At 38.3% G+C, this 23,552-nt stretch overlaps 2 protein-coding genes across 3 annotated transcripts in view; one reads left to right on the top strand and one right to left on the bottom strand.

The window, feature by feature from the left end:
* Nucleotides 1-5,148, bottom strand: part of LOC133643000 (adhesion G protein-coupled receptor E1-like) — a 38,007-nt gene extending 32,859 nt beyond the window's left edge. The window contains exons 1-3 of the mRNA XM_062037420.1: nucleotides 5,118-5,148; nucleotides 955-1,323; nucleotides 755-886 (exon numbers count right to left, since the gene is read on the bottom strand). Of these exons, the coding sequence (XP_061893404.1) occupies nucleotides 755-886; nucleotides 955-1,323; nucleotides 5,118-5,148 (532 nt within the window). The remainder of the gene's footprint in view (nucleotides 1-754; nucleotides 887-954; nucleotides 1,324-5,117) is intronic.
* The window catches only part of LOC133642206 (ubiquitin carboxyl-terminal hydrolase 37-like), a 105,747-nt gene that overhangs the window by 68,878 nt on the left and 13,317 nt on the right, over nucleotides 1-23,552 (top strand). For both annotated transcript variants that reach the window (XM_062036284.1, XM_062036285.1), the window contains 7 exons: nucleotides 10,305-10,380; nucleotides 10,466-10,494; nucleotides 10,579-10,645; nucleotides 15,691-15,932; nucleotides 18,656-18,722; nucleotides 20,644-20,843; nucleotides 21,006-21,137. In XM_062036284.1, the coding sequence (XP_061892268.1) occupies nucleotides 15,799-15,932; nucleotides 18,656-18,722; nucleotides 20,644-20,843; nucleotides 21,006-21,137 (533 nt within the window). In that variant the 5' untranslated portion in view covers nucleotides 10,305-10,380; nucleotides 10,466-10,494; nucleotides 10,579-10,645; nucleotides 15,691-15,798. The remainder of the gene's footprint in view (nucleotides 1-10,304; nucleotides 10,381-10,465; nucleotides 10,495-10,578; nucleotides 10,646-15,690; nucleotides 15,933-18,655; nucleotides 18,723-20,643; nucleotides 20,844-21,005; nucleotides 21,138-23,552) is intronic.

The raw sequence follows: 23,552 nt of genomic DNA, 5'->3' as shown, positions 1-23,552 counted from the left end.
AACATTACAACCTTGTTTTCATTACTTTGCTCTTTTATTAGGGACCGAGTCCCTTTGGGACAGAGGACCCTATAGTGTTTTATTATTATACCGCCGCCTCTTTGAGCTGTAATTTGACCCCCTTAACATGCTTCAAAACTCACCAAATTGGACACACACATCAGGACTGGCGAAAATTGCGATCTAATCAAAAAACCAAACCCCAAAACTCAAAATTGCGCTCTGGCGCCCCCTAGAAAGAAAACAGTAGGAATGTCGTAGAGACATGAAACAAAAACCTCTATGTAGGTCTCACTAAGACCTATATTTCATACACTAACAACCCCCAGCAAAAATCAACAGGAAGTTTGCAATTCCCCCTTCAAAACAAAAGTTGTGTAAAAACAGTCACCTTTTTTCAAACATTATCTCCTCTGAGCGTGTTTGTCGTGTCGGCTTCAAATTAGCACAGGAGAGAGATTGAACCCGTCTGATTAAAAGTTGATGAAAGAGTTTTAATTACTGCTCCGGTTTGGATTTTATGAGCCCTCAAAGTCGGTCCCGTCCATCGCTGCTTGTAGCTTTAATTCCACGTTGTATTTGTTCTTTTGTAATAGCATGTTTGAGAATGTGCATGTGGCCGTTGAGAAATTTGCTGCAGGCCGTAAATGGCACTTTGGATACCGCCGCTCTAAAGTAACAGTACTTAAGTACCATTTTTGGCTACTCTACCAACCTTTGTTCAAAAACCTACATGTGATGCACATATATTTACCAGTACAACCGAACGAATCCCCTGTTGGCAGATGTTCTGGGCGTAACTCGTAGCCAGCCACACAAGTACACCCTCCATCACTGTTACACTGCGCAAGTGGTCCACAGGAAGCATTTTTACAGACACTATGATCTAAACAGAGATACCAAGAATGAAACAAAGCGACCAATAATAAAGTCCGTAATCAATGACATCCTTACAAGTTATAAGGCCAGTTCCGGATATTGGGTAACTTGAAGCTCTGTATATGTAGAACTCTCCTGGACACAGCACCACACTGGCTGGGAAGGTATGACTACCGCAGGATGAAACATAAATTTCTCCATTCCCTGATGTCGGAGAATTGGATTCTTCGGTTGGATGTAAAAACTGGATACGTGAAGAGTGTTGGAAACCACCAGTCGGGCGTCCTAGGCAGGAAGCGATGACTTTGTCTCCACCGATCCCAGTGAAGCGCACCCACTGATTAGTATAGGACCCGTCATTGTGCGGGTAGCCAGGGAAGGAAGATGAGGTGAAGAGTATATTGCGTGACGGTTGCGTAATGTTGACGTAGTTATCACATGAACCTGCAAAGGCAGTCGAAACATCAAGTCTGCAAGAGTGGACACAATGCAACATGAATCAAATAGTGTAAAGTAGGTCCTACCAGGTGGGAAAACACAATGTCCAATGATGAAGAAGGACCCTTCGGGAGAAGAAAACGTATTCTCTTAATGGAGCATTTACGGCTCGGTGGCCTTGTGGTTAGAGTGTCCGCCCTGAGATCGGTAGGTCGTGACTTCAAACCCCGGCCGAGTCATACCAAAGACTATAAAAATGGGACCCATTGCCTCCCTGCTTGGCACTCAGTATCAAGGGTTGGAAGTGGGGGTTAAATCACCAAAATGATTCCCGATCGCGGCCACCGCTGCTGCTCACTGCTCCCCTCACCTCCCAGGGGGGTGTAACAAGGGTATGGGTCAAATGCAGAGGATAATTTCACCACACCTAGTGTGTGTGTGTGTGTGTGTGACTATCAGCGGTACTTTAACTTTAACTTTAGGAATGCCAGTGATAAGTAGTCATTTACCAGCGTTTATTATTGTGGTTGTAGTCATTTTAAGAGTTGTTTTGAACTCAAATATTGGCGAAGTATAACACAAACTATAACCGCAAACAATAAACATCTTGCTAAATAATCATCCATCCATCCATTTTCTACCGCTTGTCCCTGTGCTGGAGCGGAACCCACGCAGTCACGGGGTGAACATGCAAACTCCACACAGAAAGATTACTCAGGACCTTTGTATTGTGAGGCACATGCACTAACCCCTGTGCCACTGTGCTGCCGCTAAATAATCAGTCCCGCTTTTTTGCGATTGTTGCAGCCTCAAACACTGGTGCACCTTATATACCGGTGCGGCTTATAGTCTGAAAAATACGGTATTCATTTGTTAAAACGAATGGGGTAAGAGTTAACAACTACGTAGTTAATAGTGTTGTCCCGATATCAATAGTTTGGTACCGATACCGGTACTAAAATAATTTTGATACTTTTCGGTACTTTTGGATACTTTTCTAAATAAAGGTGACCACAAAAAATTACATTATTGGCTTTATTTTAACAAACAAATCTTACGGTACATTAAACATATGTTTCTTATTGCAATTGTGTCCTTAAATAAAATAGTGAACATACAACTTGTCTTTTATTAGTAAGTAAACAAAAAAAGTCTCCTAATTTAGTCTGCTGACATATGCAGTAACATATTGTGTCATTTATCATTTTATTATTTTGTCAACATTATTAAGGACAAGTGGTAGAAAATGAATTATTAATCGACTTGTTCATTTACTGTTAATATATGCTTACTTTCTCTTTCAACATGTTCTATCTACACTTCTGTTAAAATGTAATAATCACTTATTCTTCTGTTATTTGATGCTTTACATTAGTTTTTGATGATACCACAAATTTAGGTATCAATCCGATACCAAGTCGTTACAGGATCATACATTGGTCATATTCTGAGTTTATAAACATAATATACATTTTTTAAAAACGAAAGAAGATGTTGTGATGCCAAAAAATATCGATGTAGTCATAGTAGTATCTCTCCTGTACTTTGTATCATTACAGTGGATGTCAGGTGTAGATTCACCAAAGACGTTTGTTTACATTTTGACGCCGGTGAGCTACGGTGTGTAATGAAGCATGTTTAGCTATTCCTCGTCCTGCAGGGATGATACTTGTAAGAAATGTACTTCATTTGTCGCCACGGAGGCGAGGATTAGTGATTTAGAAGTAGCTAAAACACTGCAGACAGCGGCTGGACTTTAGCCGCTAGCTAGCTAGCTAGCCATGTTTTAAAGCACCACTTCCGGTGGGCATCTCAGTGTTTCACCTTTATCGTTAGTTTTTAAGCCAAAATGCGTCCGTTTTCCCTTTTCTGTCGACACACTGTGACTGTTTGTAAGTACTCTGTGATTGTGAGCTGCCAAACATGCTCGTCTGCTTGTAAACCAGCAATGACTCTACGTGACGACGACGACGGGGGCGCGGGGGGTGGGGGACCGTTACTTTTCAGAGGCAGTATAGTACCGAAAATTATTCATTAGTATCGCGGTATTATACTAATACCGGCATACCGTACAACCCTATTAGTTAATAATGTATATAGGTACAAGTGAAACTCAAACAATTTGAATATTGTGTAAAAGTCCATCAATGTCAGCAATTCAACTTCAAATGTGAAACTAGTAAGTTAAAAACTCATTATATACAAGGTAAAATATGTCAAGCTTTTATTTGCTGGAGTTTTCACAGTTTACAGTTTTTTAAAACCCGAAATTTTCAATTCAAAGTTTTAATAAGCTGTAAGCCGTAATCATCCTAATTATATCAAAATAAGTCTTGAAATATCTTAAGTTGCATGTTATGAGCCCTTGAAAATCTAATTGATGGTGTAAACCAGGGGTGTCCAAAGTGCGGCCCGGGGGCCATTTGCGGCCCGTAGGTCATTTTTTAACGGCCCCACGGCCCATTTTAAAATACGATTAAAAAAATTAAAAACATAAAAAGTGGTATGAAAGACCAAACAGGTGAAATGTAACAAGAAAATGTTGCAATGTTTACTCTAATAACACAAAGCTGCCAAGTAGGCTGTTTCTTTCTTTAAAAAATAATGAATCAAAATCAATGTTATTATGAATTATTGACCTATCCAAGGCTCCAATTACGTCACATTAAATATTGCACTTTGAGATATTTTTTTGGGAAATTGTTGCATATTTTGTGTTTGCCATATAAAAAATTTAGCTGTTTTTTTTTTTAAAGAAGGGCCTAAAACGAACAGACAAAAAACACAAACAACAATAAAACTTATAATTGACAGATAGATCTGATGTAGATCTCGAGATTATTGTGTTAAAAGTAAACAGTAAAAAAAAGTGTATAATTTATTTTTTAACACTTTAATGAGTAGGACCCTTTTAGTTCCCCAATCATTTTTGTGTGATTTGTTTTTAAGTTTTATCGCTCAAAAAATAATAATGAATTAAAATCAATGGTGTTATGAGTTATTGACCTTTTTAATGCTCCAATTATTATATAATCTCAAATATTCCACTTAAAAATTTTATTGGGTGAAAATATTGTATATTTTGTGTTTTTTCCATAAAACAAGAGCATACGACTTAAATCTTTAAAAACGTCATATTGACAGATAGACCTAATGTTGATCTAGGGATTTAAAACTTGAATAATAATAAAAATAATAATACTGAATAATGACACATTTTTAATATTTTTTTTACCAAAACCCTTTGGGGTCCCTGGGATCAAGCCTGAGTGGAGGCCTAAACATATATTTTTTATACATATATTGTATTGGTTTTTAAAATAAAAAAAATATCAAAATGGCCCCCGCTTGCTTTGATTTTTCAGTGTGCGGCCCTCAGTGGAAAAAGTTTGGACACCCCTGGTGTAAACAAACTTTTGCACAATATTCACCTTATTTCAACTGTATGTTAGCAATGTCGGTAAATGCCCATCCCTTGTTCATCATTCATTTGAACATCAGAAGGCAAAAAAAAACAAAAAGAAAGAGAAAAAAATGACAAGGAAATAGTCAATCAACATAGCCAACAAATACATTGTAAATTGTATATTATGCCTGAAAAGGAGTTAATCAACCAACATAATTCCAGTATCTTATAATTACAGTATTTGAGTCTCGTCTAAAACTAAAGTAGTCTCCGCTTGAGCAATAATAATCATTACATCACTGAATCCTGATTGTCTGTTGTGAATTTCGACTGAGTAAGTTGGCTGCTCCCTCCTCTTTATACAATAAGAAATAAATAATATGAATTAACTCACCCAGGAGAAGTGTTAAGGCGAAGCAGTTCATGATGCGATGACATACGATGACAGGAAAACACACTGAAAAGTTTTGAATCTCTAAAGTGCCTTCGGAGAGATTTGCACAGAACCTCCAAAAAAAACTGTGTTTACAAGGTACCGATGCAAAAGACAATGCAAATTTCACCAAGTTGTGATTGAAGACGGCGGAGCACAGAGACAAGATGTGAGGAGTCTGATTGCGTTGAACATGATTGTTTACTCATTCAGTGTACTGGAAGCAACAGGTGTCGAACTCATAGCCGGTCCCCGCAGGACCATTTAAAAATCAGCAGACATCCCAGCAATTAAGAACTTAATTTACATACACCATTATATGTGGTATTCAGGGCCACATTGGTATTAGTAGGCTGCATTGCACTAACAATTCTTACCGAGTGTGTCACATTAACACCAAAAGGGGCGATAATTGAATTATACACGACTAAAAAGACCCGGCTTTATCTATTAAACCCCATCTGTACAAAACACACATTGTTTTTTTGTCCCGTACTACGGAGCCCTTAAAGGGACATGGGGGAAATTTTGGGATTTTATTTTTTTTATTATTATTTTTTATTTTTTTATTTTTCTTAGACATATATGTTAAACTTTTTTTTTTTTTGACCTGTCCAGCTTCTCAGGCAAATCATGTAGTTGATGTAGATCTCCATATCGGTTGTTCAGATTTAAACTTTTTTTAAATTTTTTTTTTTTTTTAAATTTAAAATTATTATTATTATTTTTTTATTTATTTTTTTAGACATGTATCTCGTGTCTAAAAAAAATACAAAAAATAAAAAATGAAAATTATTTAAAAAAAATATTTCCCCCATGTCCCTTTAGGAGCTCCGTACTGTCCAGCTTCTCAGGCAAATCATATTGTTGATGTAGATGCCCATATCGGCTGTACAAATTTACTTTACAAAAGAGAAGTGTGGGATACTTCTCTTGTTGCCTTATTTGTATTTGACTTTATTAAATGGATTTATATTATTATTTGGTGCAGCCGGACGGGAGCAGAGAGGATAGAAAGAGAAAAAAATGGAAGAGAGAGGGGGAAATTGTGGGGACAAGAGGGGGTTAAAACAGAGAGACAAAAACAACAACAGCAAACACAACAATAACAACAACAACAACAACAACAATAGAACAACATCAGCAAATAGGATATGTACAAATATGATGGTAAAAGTGATAGCAAAGAAGCAGTTAGTGAAATAAATAATACAGAAAGGACAGATTTTGCTGTTTTTGTGTGCATTTAAAATATTGTAGCTTTTTGCCCAGATGTTAAAAGGATGACAAAGAGGATGGTTGATCAACAATCACTTTAGTATAGCTTGTTTTACTAAAGTGATTTTTAGAAATGTTCAAGAAAGAACAAACAAACAAACATAGACACACTTACACAGAGTCCAAGAAACAGATATTTTTTTAATGACGCACACGTGAGCCTGATTTTTTGTGCGGGCTATTGGTGTCAATAATCTTGTTAGCCCCACAATCTAAAGTATGCTTTGAATTTTGGCCCCCTGTGCGATTGACTTTGACACCCCTGCAAGTGTAAGGGAATGTTCCAGAAAGGGGTTTTTTTAAGTGTGGCACAGCCCACGCTCCCAGAGTACGAACTGAATTTCTGAAACATATTTGATTTATTACCAACCAAAGCTCTTGCTAACTGTATTACTCTTTTCAACAGAATCTATTTTTGTCACGCAGGTTGAATGACTAGTTTCATTGAATGATCCAGATGCTATAAAATGCATATTGCGAGAGTTTTTTTTTATTTGGGAGATATAATAATATATTTGTTATATAAAAATAAAAAAAATCAATTGAATTTGTTTGAATCAGTCCATTAGACTATTCAGTGCTTATACAATTATAAAATGACATTGCTGAATAGAAAATATGTCTAATGTTTTTATTTTGGACTGTCCAATTATGTTGACGCGAACATAGACAAAATATTACCTCTCTCAATCGTCTGTCTCAATCGTTCACTTCTCAAAACTTGTGCGTAACCAAGCCAGTTTGCACGAATATTCTAGATGTGCTAAATATAGACACAGAACGGCAGCCACAGAGCATTTTTAGTCTTGACAAATCACATTGTGGTTGATAAATGATTATATTTGCATGAAGACAGACACACAATCCTCTGTGCACGAGCTCAGTAGTTTCGCTCTGCGTGTGCTGTCAGGTTTGCACATGTTTTAATACACGCAAAACTTTAGAAGAACAGGCCCTTTGTGTATTCTTTATTGCTGCAATAATTATGACATGCACATTTATTTTTTATCGGTTATCACTCTATCTAAAAAAATTGTACATAACTATGTAATAGTAAATAATACATTGTTTTTAAACAAAATTGGGTATGGTTTTCATCTTTTAAGTACCCTTAGTGGGTGGTGTGGCTCGGCTGGTAGAGCGGCTTTGCCAGCAACTTTAGGGTTCCAAGTTCGATCCCCGCTTTCACCATCCTAGTCACTGCCGTTGTGCCCTCAGGCAAGACACTTTGCCCACCTGCTCCCAGTGCCACCCACACTGGTTTTTAAATACTGCATGCAGCTTAAAGATGTACAAAAATGGGTTTCAATATATAAAGCGCTTTGAGTCTCTAGAGAAAAGCGCGATACAAATATAATGTATTTCACCTTTCAGGCCCCGTTTAAATAAAGGTACCGTTTAAAAAGTACCGATTTGGCACCGGTACATACACGTCCTATCTTACCGTAATTTCCGGACTATAAGCCGCTACTTTTCCCCCTCGTTCTGGTCCCTGCGGCTTATACAAGGGTGCGGCTTATTTACGGCCGGTTCTTCTCCGACACCGACGAAGAGGATTTCGGTGGTTTTAGTACGCAGGAGGAAGACGATGACACAATGATTAAAGACTGACTTTTCATATACCGGTAGGCTGGTTATTTTGATAACGTACAGGCGAGCACTTTGTATTACTTTGCACCGTTGTATTATTTGTACTCTGCACGAATGCTGTTCGCCATGTCAAAGATGTGAAAGTTTGATTGAATGATTGAAAGATTTATTGTTAACAAATGGGACGCTTTGCGTTCCCAAACAGTCATCTCTGTCCCGACAATCCCCTCCGTGGTAGCAGGAACCCCTATATACTACGGTAATTACACATCAAAACCCTGCGGCTTATAGTCGGGTGCGGCTTATATATGGAGCAATCTGTATTTCCCCCTAAATTTAGCTGGTGCAGCTTATAGTCAGGTGCGGCTTATAGTCCGGAAATTACGGTATGTGGTACTTTGTAGGCCTAATTTGGCTTTTGCAAAGAAAATGTCAGAGTATTGCTTTGACAATATGCTTATCATTGTTGTTGCTGTGGTGTATGTACGCTGCAAATTATTTGCCACTTGCAAAGATTTAACATGTTATTCTTGGAAATGTTCCTCGTTCTAAGAGCTATTTACTTACTTCATTGATTTTAATTCATAATCTTAATTTTAGCATAAATAATTACATTTTATCTATTCAACTTTAAAAATGTTTAAATTGAGAAAATTACTTTTCAAATAAGATATTTTGCTTTTCCGCACACATTTTTTTGCAACCTCCCGAGGATGCTTAATTTAAGAATTGCAAGTTGAATAGCGCCTGGGCACGCCTCGGGATCCCCCTGGAAGAGCTGGACAAAGTAGCTGGGGAGAGGGAAGTCTGGGATTATCTGCTTTGGCTGCTTCCCCCGCGACCCGACTTCAGCTAAGCGGAATAAGATAGATGCAAGATGAATAATGCTTGTTTTCGGAATTAAATATTTTTTCTAGTGTGAAAGTATTGCTCATTTCTAGATATACAAATCTTAATTCAGGATGTCTTATCAAGTAAAATTAACTAGCTGCATGGACAGATAATTTCACAAATGTTTTGTACCAAACCCAAAACCCACGAAGTTGGCACGTTGTGTAATTTGTAAAAAAAAAAAAACAGAATACAATGATTTGCAAATCCTTTTCAACTTATATTCAATTGAATATAGTGCAAAGACAAGATATTTAATGTTCGAACTGAAAAACGTATTTTTTTTTGGCAAATAATCATTAACTTAGAATTGAATTGCGGCAAAACATTGAAAAAAGTTGGCACAGGGGCATTTTTACCACTGTGTTACATGGCCTTTCCTTCTAACAACACTCAGTAAACGTTTGGGAACTGAGGAAAACAATTTTTGAAGCTTTTCAGGTGGAATTATTTCCCATTCTTGCTTGATGTACAGCTTAAGTTGTACAACAGTCCGGGGTCTCCGTTGTGGTATTTTAGCCTTCATAATGCGCCACACATTTTCAATGGGGGACAGGTCTGGACTACAGGCAGGCCAGTCTAGTACCCGCTTTCTTTTACTATGAAGCCACGCTGTTGTAACACGTGGCTTGGCATTGTCTTGCTGAAATAAGCAGGGGCGTCCATGATAACGTTGCATTGCATGTTTTTTGAAAAGTCACCTTAAATGGGATCGAGTCGATTAGTCATACCATTTCCCAGCGAGCATAGCAATGCTGATGTTGATGATGTGATGGCTCTGATGTATTACATAGACTATGATGTCGCCTATGACGTATTTCGCTGTTATGAAACTGATGAGGGGACAGAATATCACTGGAATGTATTTGAAGGAAATAAGGCACGACGACATCATCTTTTGCCATGTGGCAGCAAACATTGCATCCATTCAGGTGCCTGTAAGGCCAGCAAGTAGATCAATGGCCTTAACTTACAGACATGCTTCCGGAGAACAAGCCTTCTGTACAATTGGAGGCAGGTGACAGCAGAGAGGCGACATTCTCTGAAAGGTGAACTTTGAAAAAGAGAATGCAAAGTTGTATCTTGCAGTTATCATGGATAGGTTATAAATACTCTTATCTGACATTAAATCAGCCCATGCAGACAACAAAGCACATTCAGTCTGTATGCAAACAATTGAAAAAAAAAAGAAAGAATATATATATATATATATATATATATATATATATATACAGTATATATATATATATATATATATATATATATATATATATATATATATATATATATATATATATATATACAGGTATATATATAACTGAGACAATGAGCAATTTGTAGCATGAATTAAAAAACAAGAAAAACTAACGACAACATTCACCTTAACAGAGTCGTTGACCCTGCTGCCTCCAACATTGAAGACGGAAGAATCTTGTATTGGAACCAACTCGTTGCTTGTCTAAAGGTAAACTCAACACAATAAAAAGCCTACTTTAGTGGTCAGAATGTATTGTCTGTGAAACTAACAAACACATGTATGTTTCTCAAAGGGAAATAGTAGGGTAAAGGATAACCAGAGGTAAATATAACGTGTTCATTTTTGTGTATGACAAAAACAGCATTGTAAAAAAGAAACATTGCTTTTGTTTTTATCGGACCTCAGTTCCAACAACTCAAACTTAAAAACTGACACAAGGAAGCAAAAGATTCATTGGTGGCCGTGGTACGGGGTAGGTTTGATGTCCAATATGATGTTTACAATTAGTCTTAAAGGGGAACTGCACTGTTTTGTCCATCATTCACGATGCTTACGTGAGACAAGCACACATATGTTTTTCATGCATTCTAAATAGTAAATAAACGTTAGCAAAAGTCAGCCAACAAAGGAGCCAATTTTGCCTATAAAGCGCTCTAAAAAACATCCCAAAACCTCAATTAACGTTTTATATAGATGTAAGTATATAAGTAATGTACTGTAGTACTGGGCACTAGGGCTGCAAATCTTTGGGTGTCCCACAATTCGATTCAATATCGATTGTTGGGGTCACGATTCGATTATAAATCGATTTTTCCGATTCAACGCGATTCTCGATTCAAAAACGATATTTTTCCGATTCAAAACAATTCTCTTTTCATTCAATACATAGGATTTCAGCAGGATCTACCCCAATCTGCTGACATGCAAGCAGAGTAGTAGATTTTTGTAAAAAGCTTTTATAATTGTAAAGGACAATGTTTTATCAACTGATTGCAATAATGTAAATTTGTTTTAACTATTAAATAAACCAAAAATATAACTTATTTGATCTTTGTGAAAATATTGGACACAGTGTGTTGTCAAGCTTATGAGATGTGATGCAAGTGTAAGCCACTGTGACACTATTGTTCTTTTTTTCCTTTTTTTTATAAATGTCTAATGATAATGTCAATGAGGGATTTTTAATCACTGCTATGTTGAAATTGTTAGTAATATTGATACTGTTGTTGATAATATTCATTTTTGTTTCACTACTTTTGGATTGTTCTGTGTCGTGTTTGTGTCTCCTCTCAATTGCTCTGTTTATTGCTGTTCTGAGTGTTGCTGGGTCGGGTTTGGTTTTGGAATTGGATTGCATTGTTATGGCATTGCTGTGTATTGTTTTGTTGGATTGATTAATTTTAAAAAAATTAAAAAAAATAGATTTTTGAAAAATGAGAATCGATACTGACAACGTGAGAATGGCGATTTGAATTTGAATCGATTTTTTTCCCACACCCCTACTAGGCACATTCAAATTACCATGTGATATTTACATATTTTGCTCATTTCAGGCATACGGTGGCGTATTAATTTTACTGACGCAATACAACTTTCTCTTTTTCTTTCAACAACACTACTACTAATCCTCCCGACTTTTCCACCACAGGAACTTTTTTAGGAACTTTCCCGCTTACGCGGATAGGTAAAGTTCCCCCTGTGTTTCCACCAAAAACTACCCGGGTACATTCAGTTCTTTTATGAACCTTTCGGAGTTCTTCCTAAGGACCAACGGTACCCGGAACCTTTTCGGGGGCGGGCTGTGCTGTCGAACGCTGATTGGTTGAACACACGTTGGAGGTGTTCCTAAAACGTATTTATTAAACACATGACCGCCATTGGAATATACACTATATTGCCAAAAGTATTTGGCCACCTGCCTTGACTCACATATGAACTTGAAGTGCCATCCCATTCCTAACCCATAGGGTTCAATATGATGTCGGTCCACCTTTTGCAGCTATTACAGCTTCAACTCTTCTGGGAAGGCTGTCCACAATGTTGCGGAGTGTGTTTATAGGAATTTTCCACCAGTCTTCCAAAAGCGCATTGGTGAGGTCACACGCTGATGTTGGTCGAGAAGGCCTGGCTCTCAGTCTCTGTTCTAAGTCATCCCAAAGGTGTTCTATCGGATTCAGGTCAGGACTCTGTGCAGGACAGTCAAGTTCATCCACACCAGACTCTGTCATCCATATCTTTATGGACCTTGCTTTGTGCACTGGTGCACAGTCATGCTGGAAGAGGAAGGGGCCCGCTCCAAACTGTTCCCACAAGGTTGGGGGCATGGAATTGTCCAAAATGTTTTGGTATCCTGGAGCATTCAAAGTTCCTTTTACTGGAACTAAGGGGCCAAGCCCAACTCCTGAAGCGGGCCCTTCCACTTCCAACTTGACTGTGCACCAGTGCACAAAGCAAGGTCCATAAAGACATGGATGACAGTCTGGTGTGGATGAACATTACTGGCCTGCACAAAGTCCTGACCTGAATCCGATAGAACACCTTTGGGATGAATTAGAACGGAGACTGAGAGCCAGGCCTTCTCCACCAACATCAGTGTGTGACCTCACCAATGCGCTTTTGGAAGAATGGTCGAAAAATCCTATAAGGACACGCCACAACCTTGTGGACAGCCTTCCCAGAAGAGTTGAAGCTGTAATAGCTGCAAAAGGTGGACCAACATCATATTGAACCCTATGGGTTAGGAATGGGATGGCACTTGAAGTTCATATGTGAGTTAAGGCATGTGGCCAAATACTTTTGGCAATATAGTGTACGCAGCGACTTGGTTTTTTCTATTACAACAAACTTGTGCTGAAGAACACTGATCAGTGGAATCATTTTGGAGTGTTTTTACTCAGCCATAGTCTCTCAACTATATGCAGTTTATTGTTGTTTATTAGTTTTTACAACCTTCATTTTGTCACTGGGATGCCGACTGATGGGATGTTCATATCCTCTATCTTCTTGTTTCGATGAAGAATTAATCATAACGCAAACGAAGGGTAAAAGTACAGCAAGCAAGCGTAATTTTGTGTCTTTATGGCCATCTCCGGGTACAAGCATATTTGCCAACCCTCCCAATTTTCCCGGTAGACTCCCGAATTTCAGTGCCCCTCCCGAAAATCTCCCGTGGCCACCATTCTCACAAATTTCTCTCGATTTCCACCTGGACATCAATTTTGCTACCATCGTTCTCTCTATGGTGCAAGCCTGCGCATTTGGGCACTGCTCATTGACACTAAATCAAATTCCATCTGAACTCTAAACAAAATAAACACATAACAATGTATTCTGTATGATTTTGCAATGCAACTCTGTGAGTGACAAGTGACAACAAGCGACCACAACAGATAACAATGATCGTCAGCACTGTTCAATTATTTTAACGTCTGTCAAGACGCCTTAAGGAGGATAGGAATTCCATTGATCACTTTATTGAGCAAAACTGTTTATATTTGGCCGAAACCACACCAAAAACATTAGTAAAGAACTTCTGTCTAGCAAACCAGGCTCAAACCAACTATTTGTTATATGTCATATTAACAGCAGCCGCTCGCTCCCTCTCACCTGCACCAACACATGCACTCATGGCACTTAGCCACTGATGCGTTTTTATGGCTACACAAAAAGTCGGACAACTCCAACACCAAGCATAAAGTGTAAATTCCAGGTGGATACACGATGACTCCTCAATCAGATGTGTGCTTATTCAACTGTCATTTATTAAGAATGTTAATTCATGGATATTATTCATGAAACACTGTTACTAGATTACAGCAATGCTAATACAAAAATATATATTTTACAGACAGAAAGTTAGAGAAATGTACACTTTATCCCAAGTGGCGGGCCGTGCGTTTCCACCTAGGCCTTCAGTGATCTCCGACTTCAATGATTACCTCTCAATACCATAATTGATGTAACCACATGATCATTGCTGGAGAAATACTATACAGGAACACATTTACACCCTACTGGGTATTGAAACACATCAACAGTATACAAAACGGGTTATTTTCTGGTGCATATAAAAATCTATTAAAACACATCAGCACTTAAAACGTATACCATAAATTTCTCTGCTTGGCTTATGCAACTTCCGGTCAATAAAGTTTGATTCAAAGTACACACTTCTCAAAAATATATTAACTGCCCTGACCACATGATGGTGACAAATACACATGTAACAATGTTAATTAAATGACAAGCATGACACACTTTAACAACAAGAGATTACAACTTTTAGTTGTACCAGAACATCTACTGTCAAGAACTTGTGATCTGATTGGCTATCGCAACTGTCTCTCAACTCTATGTGTTCTCAAATTCATCCGCTAACGGTCCTGATGAGTATCCAATCATAGGTTTCGTAAATGTCACGTTCAACGTGAGGCCATCTAGAAGGCCTTACTGACAACAACTCGTGATCTGATTGGCTATCGCAACTGTCTATCAACTGTATGTCCCAGATCACTTACAGTGCACGGACGCCTGCATTGCTGAATCTGAAGGCGTCTGGCAGATTTGGTACAGCATGGCAACATAAGCTAGCTGAATTCTGATTGGATACAAACTCAAACTAAAAACAACAGCACTGGAACGAGCATAATATGACATGAAGAGAATATGAATAATTTTGGATATTTTAGGGAAAGTAAATAAAAAAAATAATTTTATCTTTAATTATGATCATGATTTCCGGTTATGTGAGGCCAGCAGAGAAGGCCTTGCTGGCCCTGAGGGCACACCACTGCTTTCTCCCATGCTTACATCTCATTGTGCAACATGTGAATGTTTTAAGGGGGACTAAATGTGATCTCTCAAAAGGGTGAAAAAATATTTCCAAAGCAGGTCCCCCATCAAGTTTTTCAATACTAAAAGCTCATGAAAAACAATATTTTTTTGTAATTTTCATTGTAAGTGGGCCAAATCATATATATTAGAAAATAATCTCATGGAAATGACTGCTCTCATTTGATTATTATAATAAGACATTTACATTTTTATGATGTCAGGTTTGGGACAGGAGCACGTCTGATGTTGCTCACATGTGCTCCACTGAATGTTCAGGGAGTTTTTCTGTTTGCTCGCACACATTAAAAATCTGCGGCCCTTTTAAATACCTTCCTAATTTTGAGGTCTCAAGGATGGCAAGTATGGGTGTAAGTTGGTTGTCAAATGTTACCTTCTTTTCGGTTTGTGGCTACAACCTTCTCATATCTAGGTGAGAGGCATTATTTATTATCTGGATTAACTTTCACAAGCTCAAAGGCGCTGCAGAAGCTCACTGGCTCAATATGTCAATATAGTAGTAAACTCCCACTACCTGCAATTTTAGCCATCTCGTACTTGTCGTAGTTTACGATTTAGAATGCATTAAAAACAAAATACATATGTGCTTTTTAGGGATTGTGACGTTTCAGTTCCCCTTCAAATGAACCATTCCATAATCTTATAGGCGTTTCTTTGTTCCAAAAGGTATGTTGTGTTCCTGAAGAACGGAGCCGCCGGCAGCAGAGCAACACCACTATCTCTCACAAGGACAGAGGGGAGGTTTTCAAAACACTCCCAGCAAAAAACAAAGAAATGGAGGTGAAGTTTCAAGAACTCAACACCGCAAAAAGCACATATCAGACAGATTTGAGTCTGAAAAAGACAGACTGGGGGCCCCAGCAGGCTGCATCTATCAAGCAGAGCCAGCAGGTATCAGACAGTCTTGGGTAAGTCCATCACCGTGATAGTATGACGATACAAACACGACACATAATATTAGAGGAAACTTTACCAAACACCTTTGGGCCTGATATACTAACGGTTTGTGTGTAACAGGTATTACAGGTGCAAACTGGATAGCACATGCAAAAACTGATATACTAAGCCTGTACTCTGAGTATTATATCTCTTAAATGAGCTAAATAGCAGTGATTCATAATATCCCATAGGCAAACACAGGCAGTTGATTGGGGCCCCAAGATTTCCAGGGGCCTCAAAATGTCTCATGAAAATGATTAATAAAGTTTCCTTCTATTTAAAACAATTCTTTATTGGCGACGGCGTGGCGAAGTTGGTAGAGTGGCTGTGCCAGCAATCGGAGGGTTGCTGGTTAATCCCCACCTTCTACCATCCTAGTCACGTCCGTTGTGTCCTTGGGCAAGACACTTCACCCTTGCTCCTGATGGGTGCTGGTTTGCGCCTTGCATGGCAGCTCCCTCCATCAGTGTGTGAATGTGTGTGTGAATGGGTGAATGTGGAAATACTGTCAAAGCGCTTTGAGTACCTTGAAGGTAGAAAAGCGCTATACAAGTATAACCCATTTATCATTTATTTATTATTATTTTTTGTTTTAAATTGTGCGTTGCCGATATCTCCCCTGTCCCCTTTCACGCAGTGGACTAGTCCATGCTAATGACTTTGTTCTGAACGACACACCAAAACCAAGATGGTTATGAGACTTTTTTATAAATATAAAGCGCAATTATGCAAGTGGAGCAGAGATTAGGAGAAGGCGACAAAAAAGCTAATAGTTTTTATGAAAACTACCTAATGTGTCACCCTTTTTTTCAGTAAAACTGAAACAGGGGTCTGCAACCCACGGCTCTGGAGCCACATGTGGCTCTTCTGCCTCCTTGTTGTGGCTACCTCAGTTTTTTTTAACCCCGGAGTGACAAAAGTTTGCATTTTTAAACATAGTTCTATAATTTCCGACTCTCAGTGAGGCCCTGAATGCGCACAGGCTGAGGCGAAAGGAAGGACAGTAAAAAGTACCACTAATAGTCACACACACACTAGGTGTGGTAAAATTACCCTCTGCATTTGACCCATCCCCTTGTTCCACCCACTGGGAGGTTAGAGGAGCAGTGAGCAGCAGCGGTGGCCGCGCTCGGGAATCATTTTGGTGAGTTAACCCCCACTTCCAACCCTTGATGCTGAGTGCCAAGCAGGGAGGTAATGGGTCCCATTTTTATAGTCTTTGGTATGACTCGGCCGGGGTTTGAACTCACGACCTACCGATCTCAGGGCGGACACTCTACCCACAAAGCCACTGAGCAGGTCAACGATACTAAGCCTGCATTTTCAGTTCAGCTTCTCCAGTGTGCAACCCAGTGGGTAAGCTAACCATGAATTCTTGCCGAAAAAAAAGAAAAAAGAAAATCGTTTTATTTCACATGGACGGATTGGTTTTCCTGTATAACAACAAAGTAAAAAAGATGAAAACTTTTAAAAGTTATAACAGTGTTTTATTGGACAGAAATGCTGTCTGCTGGGTTTAAAATATATTTATTTTATATTGGTATATATTTTTACCAGCTGAGATGTCATGCAAAGCTTCTAAAAGAAGAAAAAAATACAACATCACCAGCATACTTGCCAACCCTCCCGAATTTTCCGGGAGACTCCCGAATTTCAGTGCCTCTCCCGAAAATCTCCCGGGACAACCATTCTCCCGAATTTCTCCCGATTTCCAGCCGGACCTGAGTGAGGACAGCCTGTCGTCACGCCCACTTTTCCTCCATATAAACAGCGTGCCGGCCCAGTCACGTTATAACATCTACGGCTTTTGGAGAGTGCACAACTGCACACACAACAAGAAGGAGACTATTATATATGTCTCCGTTATCCATAGGTTTATCTATAACCCATAAAGTAGGCAGGCACGGAGCTATTTCTCAGCGTGTGTTTATTCCAGCCGGCTTGTTAATACACTGACACACAACATCCGGATTCCCATCATGCATTGCTTCAAAACTACGTCAAGTAGTAATGTCCAAAAAAAGATAGTGACACAGAATACAACGAGGATGGACAATTCAACCCTAAACTCACTCCTTTCCTGCGAATTAAATGTCACAGATGCTGCCCATACCTATGCTCCTTCAAAGGCTTTGCTACTGGCTGCAAAGCATTGCACTTTCAAATACAACAATGAGTAGAGAGGAGTGTTATGTGTGTGTATCTGTGTAAATTATTGAACACTGAAATTCAAGTATTTCTTTTATATATATATATATATATATATATATATATATATATATATATATATATATATATATATATATATATATATATATATATATATATATATATATATATATATATATATATGTATATATATATATATATATATATATATATATATATATATATATGTATATATATATATATATATATATATATGTATATATATATATATATATATATATATATATATATATCGGCCCGACCCCGCCCACCCCCCTCCCCCCAATCTCTCGAATTCGGAGGTCTCAAGGTTGGCAAGTATGATCACCAGCAGAGCAATCGCACCAGAATGAATGTACCTTAACCACGTCTGACAAGTTCTCCCAGCCTGATTGACTCCCATTGGTCTTGCCGCAGACCCTTTTTGGACCGACATTTGTGTTCTCCGAATGAAAACAGAAGGAACAACTGTGTTTGTCCACAGGTTCAGCGTCCACGATGAGGTTGTTGCCGCCGGCGATAAGAAGTTACGGTGGTGGCAATGGCGCAAGGTAACAGTAACATAGAGTCCTGCATACATAACTAAGTAAAACACCGTTTCTTGAGATGACACTGAATATAAGACGACCCCTTTTATTCAAGACCCGTTCTTAAAAAAAATTAAATTAAGACAAAATGCTTAAGATATCAGCAGGCACCAGATATTGAAACAACTTCGAGAACTTGTTGAATTGATCAACGTAAGCTTAACATTGGAACAACATGCTTTTTGACAACGTTTAATCAATGTTGGGTAGTGACCTCGATTTGACCATTGCATTTTGGTCATTTCATACCAATATTCTACAACACAAATACAACATTGAAACAATATGCTTTTCAACAACGTTTATTCAATGTCAGATTTTGACGTTCATTTGACTATTGAAATTTGGTAATTTCCCAACCAACAATGTGGATCCACCGTTAGACGTCAAAGATGTTTCAATTTACAAATACAACTTTTTTGCAACATTGTTTCGATGTCAGTTTTAAAGGACATATATGTATAATCAACGTCAGTGGTCTCCAACCACCGGGCCGCGGCCCGGTACCGGTCCGTGGATCGATTGGTACCGGGCCGCACAAGAAATTTAAAAAAATCAAAAATATATATATATATATTTTTTTTTTAAATTAAATCAACATAAAAAACACAAGATACACTTACATTTGTGCACCAACCCAAAAAAACCTCCCTCCCCCATTTACACTCATTCACACTCATTCGCACAAAAGGGTTGTTTCTTTCTGTTATTAATATTTGTGGTTCCTACATTATATATCAATATAGATCAATACAGTCTGCAGGGATACAGTCACACACGCATAATTGTATTTTTTGATGACAAAAAATAAATAAAAAAATAAAAAATACAATTTTCAACTAGTCAAAGATGGCAGAGGGATTCTGTTCTTTAGATTTTTCTTTTAGCGATGTAGACCACGTCTAGGAAACCCACAATGCGTCTACTTGGCCACATTTGGACAAATGTATGCGTCTGAATAAAACATTCATTTGAGTTGTTTACCATGTAAGCCCAAATCAAAACTGTTCTCGAGTTGCCAAGCCGGGCATATTTTGCACGAGAAATGCTGCCAAAAATGTATGCCGAAGTCAGGAAGATCATAGCCTTACAATTAAGTTGAGTCACTTACTTGGCACTTACCAGAACCGTACATGTGTGACAGTCCATTACATTGTCGACTGGGAATTAAAAAGTGCCTGCCTGCAAATGTATTTTTCATCTGAGTTTGATACATTTTGTATTATTTGCACAGCTATGTTATTTATTTTACATAGAAATAATATTTTTCTATTATATTTATTTTATATAATTATGTACTACTTAAACAGTTTCATTTCTGTGCTGTTAATACCCATCTTGACTAACTGGGTTAATAAAAGTGCCACAGACTGTTTACAGTACAGTTGTCATTCACTTCAATTTCAGTGAATCTCGCACAAAAATAGATATCTTTATATGTGTACTTTCACCGGAAAATATATCGAGATATATATCGAATATTGAGTTTAAGTAAAAATATATCGATATATACTTTTTCGTCCATATCGCCCAGCGCTACGTTGTATCAATGTCTTGTGCCAGCTGGGTATCAGTGAAATAACGACTGGCAATAAAAAAGCAAAGCCTATTCCTTAGCTGTTGTTTGTTGTCTCGTCTTCAAACTGTTGTCCTAAATTTAGCATCTAACTCCACTGCTACTATTTTTGAGTTGTGGGAGCTTCTCACTGGGTCACTGTTGTATGTGAATGACAGGAAGACAGGCTCCGCCTCACTTGGGAAGATGCCAGGTTTGCATGTATAAATCTGTACCTGTTTTCAGACTTTTTGAGGGGTAAAAATGATCATCAGATAAGTTGATCTAAATACTCTAATAATTAATCAGGGCATTTCTTTATTGCAACAGAGATGCCAAGTGGTGCCAACTCTTGAAGAACAACGCCATCTGAAGAGCCACCCCAGCTCCCACCAGGACAAGGCGATGGTGTTGGGGGGCCTGTCGGATACTAAAACAAGCTGGAAGAAAAGGAAGAAAAATGACGATCAAAAAACAAATGTCACATCCACAAACCATAGTGTCAGAAATAAGCAGTACAAGTATCTTGGGTGAGTCCGCATTGAGAGAGTTCTGTTCTTTTTATTTTTTGCTTCATCCAAGTTGTTGCAGTGTTTTACTGTCAGGACCATTGGTTGTGTTGCAGTTCCCATTCTCCTCCAAGTAGGCGTAACATAATTGTCCTTGAGTTTTTAGTTTTCTTCCCGCTTCAGGTTTCCCAACCCGGCACAGATCTGCTACATGAACGCCAGCCTGCAGAGTCTCTTGACTCTGGAGGACTTTGTTGAAGACATCAGCCGTCAGGAGGCAATTTGGAGGTCCAACTCTGATGCTGCACTAATCAGGTATAGTCAAGGGCCTAGCCCAAAATTCTGGGCCCCCATACATAAGATTCCTAAAGGCCCCCCCAACCTGAATCCAATACCACCGCCCCATACACACATACTTGGTATGTTTACATTGTTGCGTCCAACCAGTCTTCCTCTCAGGGAATAAAACACACTGGTCAATCCCAAATTCTTTCAGATGACATGTATGTTGAGTAAGAAGGACCACCAAGACAGAATAGCAATATTACCAAGTTTTACTAAAGCTTTAGGAGACAAGTCCTTACAATTAATGTTAATAGCGCAATCTAGAAGCGGTCTAAAAATCTAACGGAAAGAGTCAGCTTATTTAGTATGAAAACAGCCCACTCCCGCCCAGAAAGAAATACAGCCTTTTTGTTCTAAACTGATAAGGTCTCTTCCACAAAAAGGGAGTACATTATGACTATGGATAAAGAAAGAACTCTTAAAAAGATACATTCTCCACAACATGCACTAAAAAACTAATTACAGTGGAAGCTCGATATACGAACCCCTCTGTTTGCAAACTTTTTGGTTTTGGTTGGATCAAGCCAAATGCCTAAGTTTGTGAACCATATCTCTGTGTACGAACGCTACATTAATTAATTATATGTCTCACTGGAAGTAATTTTGTGCTTGTTCATAGTGAATAGACATTTTTAATCGTGATATAAACAGGCCTTTTCTGGAAAAAGATGCTAAAGCAAACTTACAATATATCACAGCGGCACACACAGCCTTTTCCCTCTCTGTCTGCCCCTTACCCTCTCTTGTCAGCTGATCAAATGTTTATTATTGTAGCAATATGGTTGTTAAAGTTAAGGATTGTGTGATTTCTGATTGTTTGTGAGGGCACCAAAGTGACTTCTTTGTGTGTCCGTGTGTTGCAGAGCAGCGCATACAGGCCAGTTCAGCTTGTCGTTTTAGTTGTTTTGGCTTTGTTATTAAATAGAAAGTTGATCCATCACCCTCTTGTTATGTTTGCTTGACATACACTACTGTATAACACTTATATTGTGTTTGAAGTGTACAAAACATCACTAAATATAGACTTTTGTCCAGGCTGGAACCCATTATTAATATTTACATTGTTTCTTATGGAGAGATTTGCTTTACTATTCAACATTTTCAATTCACGAACCCCGTTCGAGAACCAACTAAGTTCATAAATCGAGAGCCCACTGTATATCATGGATTTTGTTAAAACAACACGTCAATAATAACAGCCATGCATTAGATTTATAAAGAGTTTTTCTAGAAATTCAAAGGGCTTCACATAGAACATTCACACATTTTTGGTGGTAAGCTCCATTTGTAGCCACAGCTGCCCTGGGCTAGTCTGACAGAAGTGTGGGTGCCAATTTGCGCCTACTGCCCCTCCGACCACCATTTACTCACATTCATACCTCCTAAATCATTTGGTTTTGTTAGTTTTTTTAATACAAATATCACAAGATAAAGTGGCCAGAATAGGAATTGAAATAATCATTTAAGCTGTCATTATTCACTTAAATGATTATAAATCGTTCAAGTTTCCCTTAACTTCAGAGTGTAAAGTAGAGATTAGCTGATACATGTTTAACTATCATTAGTGGATATTACCGAATCTAGCCATGTCCGATAATGGCTTTTTTACCGATATCCGATATTCCGATATTCTCCAACTCTTAATTACCGATACCGATATCAACTGATACAGATATATACAGTCATGGAATTAACACATTATTATGCCTAATTTTGTTGTGATGCCCCGCTGGATGCATTAAACAATGTAACAAGGTTTTCCAAAATAAATCAACTCAAGTTATGGAAAAAAACTGCCAACATGGCACTGCCATATTTATTATTGAAGTCACAAAATGCATTATTTTTTTTAACATGCCTCAAAACAATAACAGTGCAATACTTTTTCATAACATGGTCACTACTGCCTAGTTTCTCTTGTTATATTCTTATTTTACTGTTATATTTTTATTCTCATTGTTGCTTTTTATTCTTATTCTTATTGTAATATTTTTCTATTCTGTTTCCATTTATACCCCCATTATTTACTTTTTACTTTTTAAATTCGATCTCAATTCTGTACACTGCTGCTGGAATTTTAATTTTCCTAAGGGAACTCTCCTGAAGGAATCAATAAATTACTATCTATCTATCCAAACAGCAGCTTGGAATTTGGGACATGCTCTCCCTGAGAGAGACTATGAGGAGTTTGAGGTGGGCGGGGTTGGGGTGGGTGGGGGTAGGGAGTAGCGGGGGGGTTTATATTGTAGCGTCCCGGAAGAGTTAGTACTGCAAGGGATTCTGGGTATTTGTTCTGTTGTGTTTATGTTGTGTTACGGTGCGGATGTACTCCCAAAATGTGTTTGTCATTCTTGTTTGGTGTGGGTTTACAGTGCGGCGCATATT

The sequence above is a fragment of the Entelurus aequoreus genome, linkage group LG25, assembly GCF_033978785.1.
Source record: "Entelurus aequoreus isolate RoL-2023_Sb linkage group LG25, RoL_Eaeq_v1.1, whole genome shotgun sequence".
In the NCBI taxonomy this organism is placed as follows: Eukaryota; Metazoa; Chordata; class Actinopteri; order Syngnathiformes; family Syngnathidae; genus Entelurus; species Entelurus aequoreus.
This window is presented reverse-complemented; position numbering and strand designations above follow the sequence as displayed.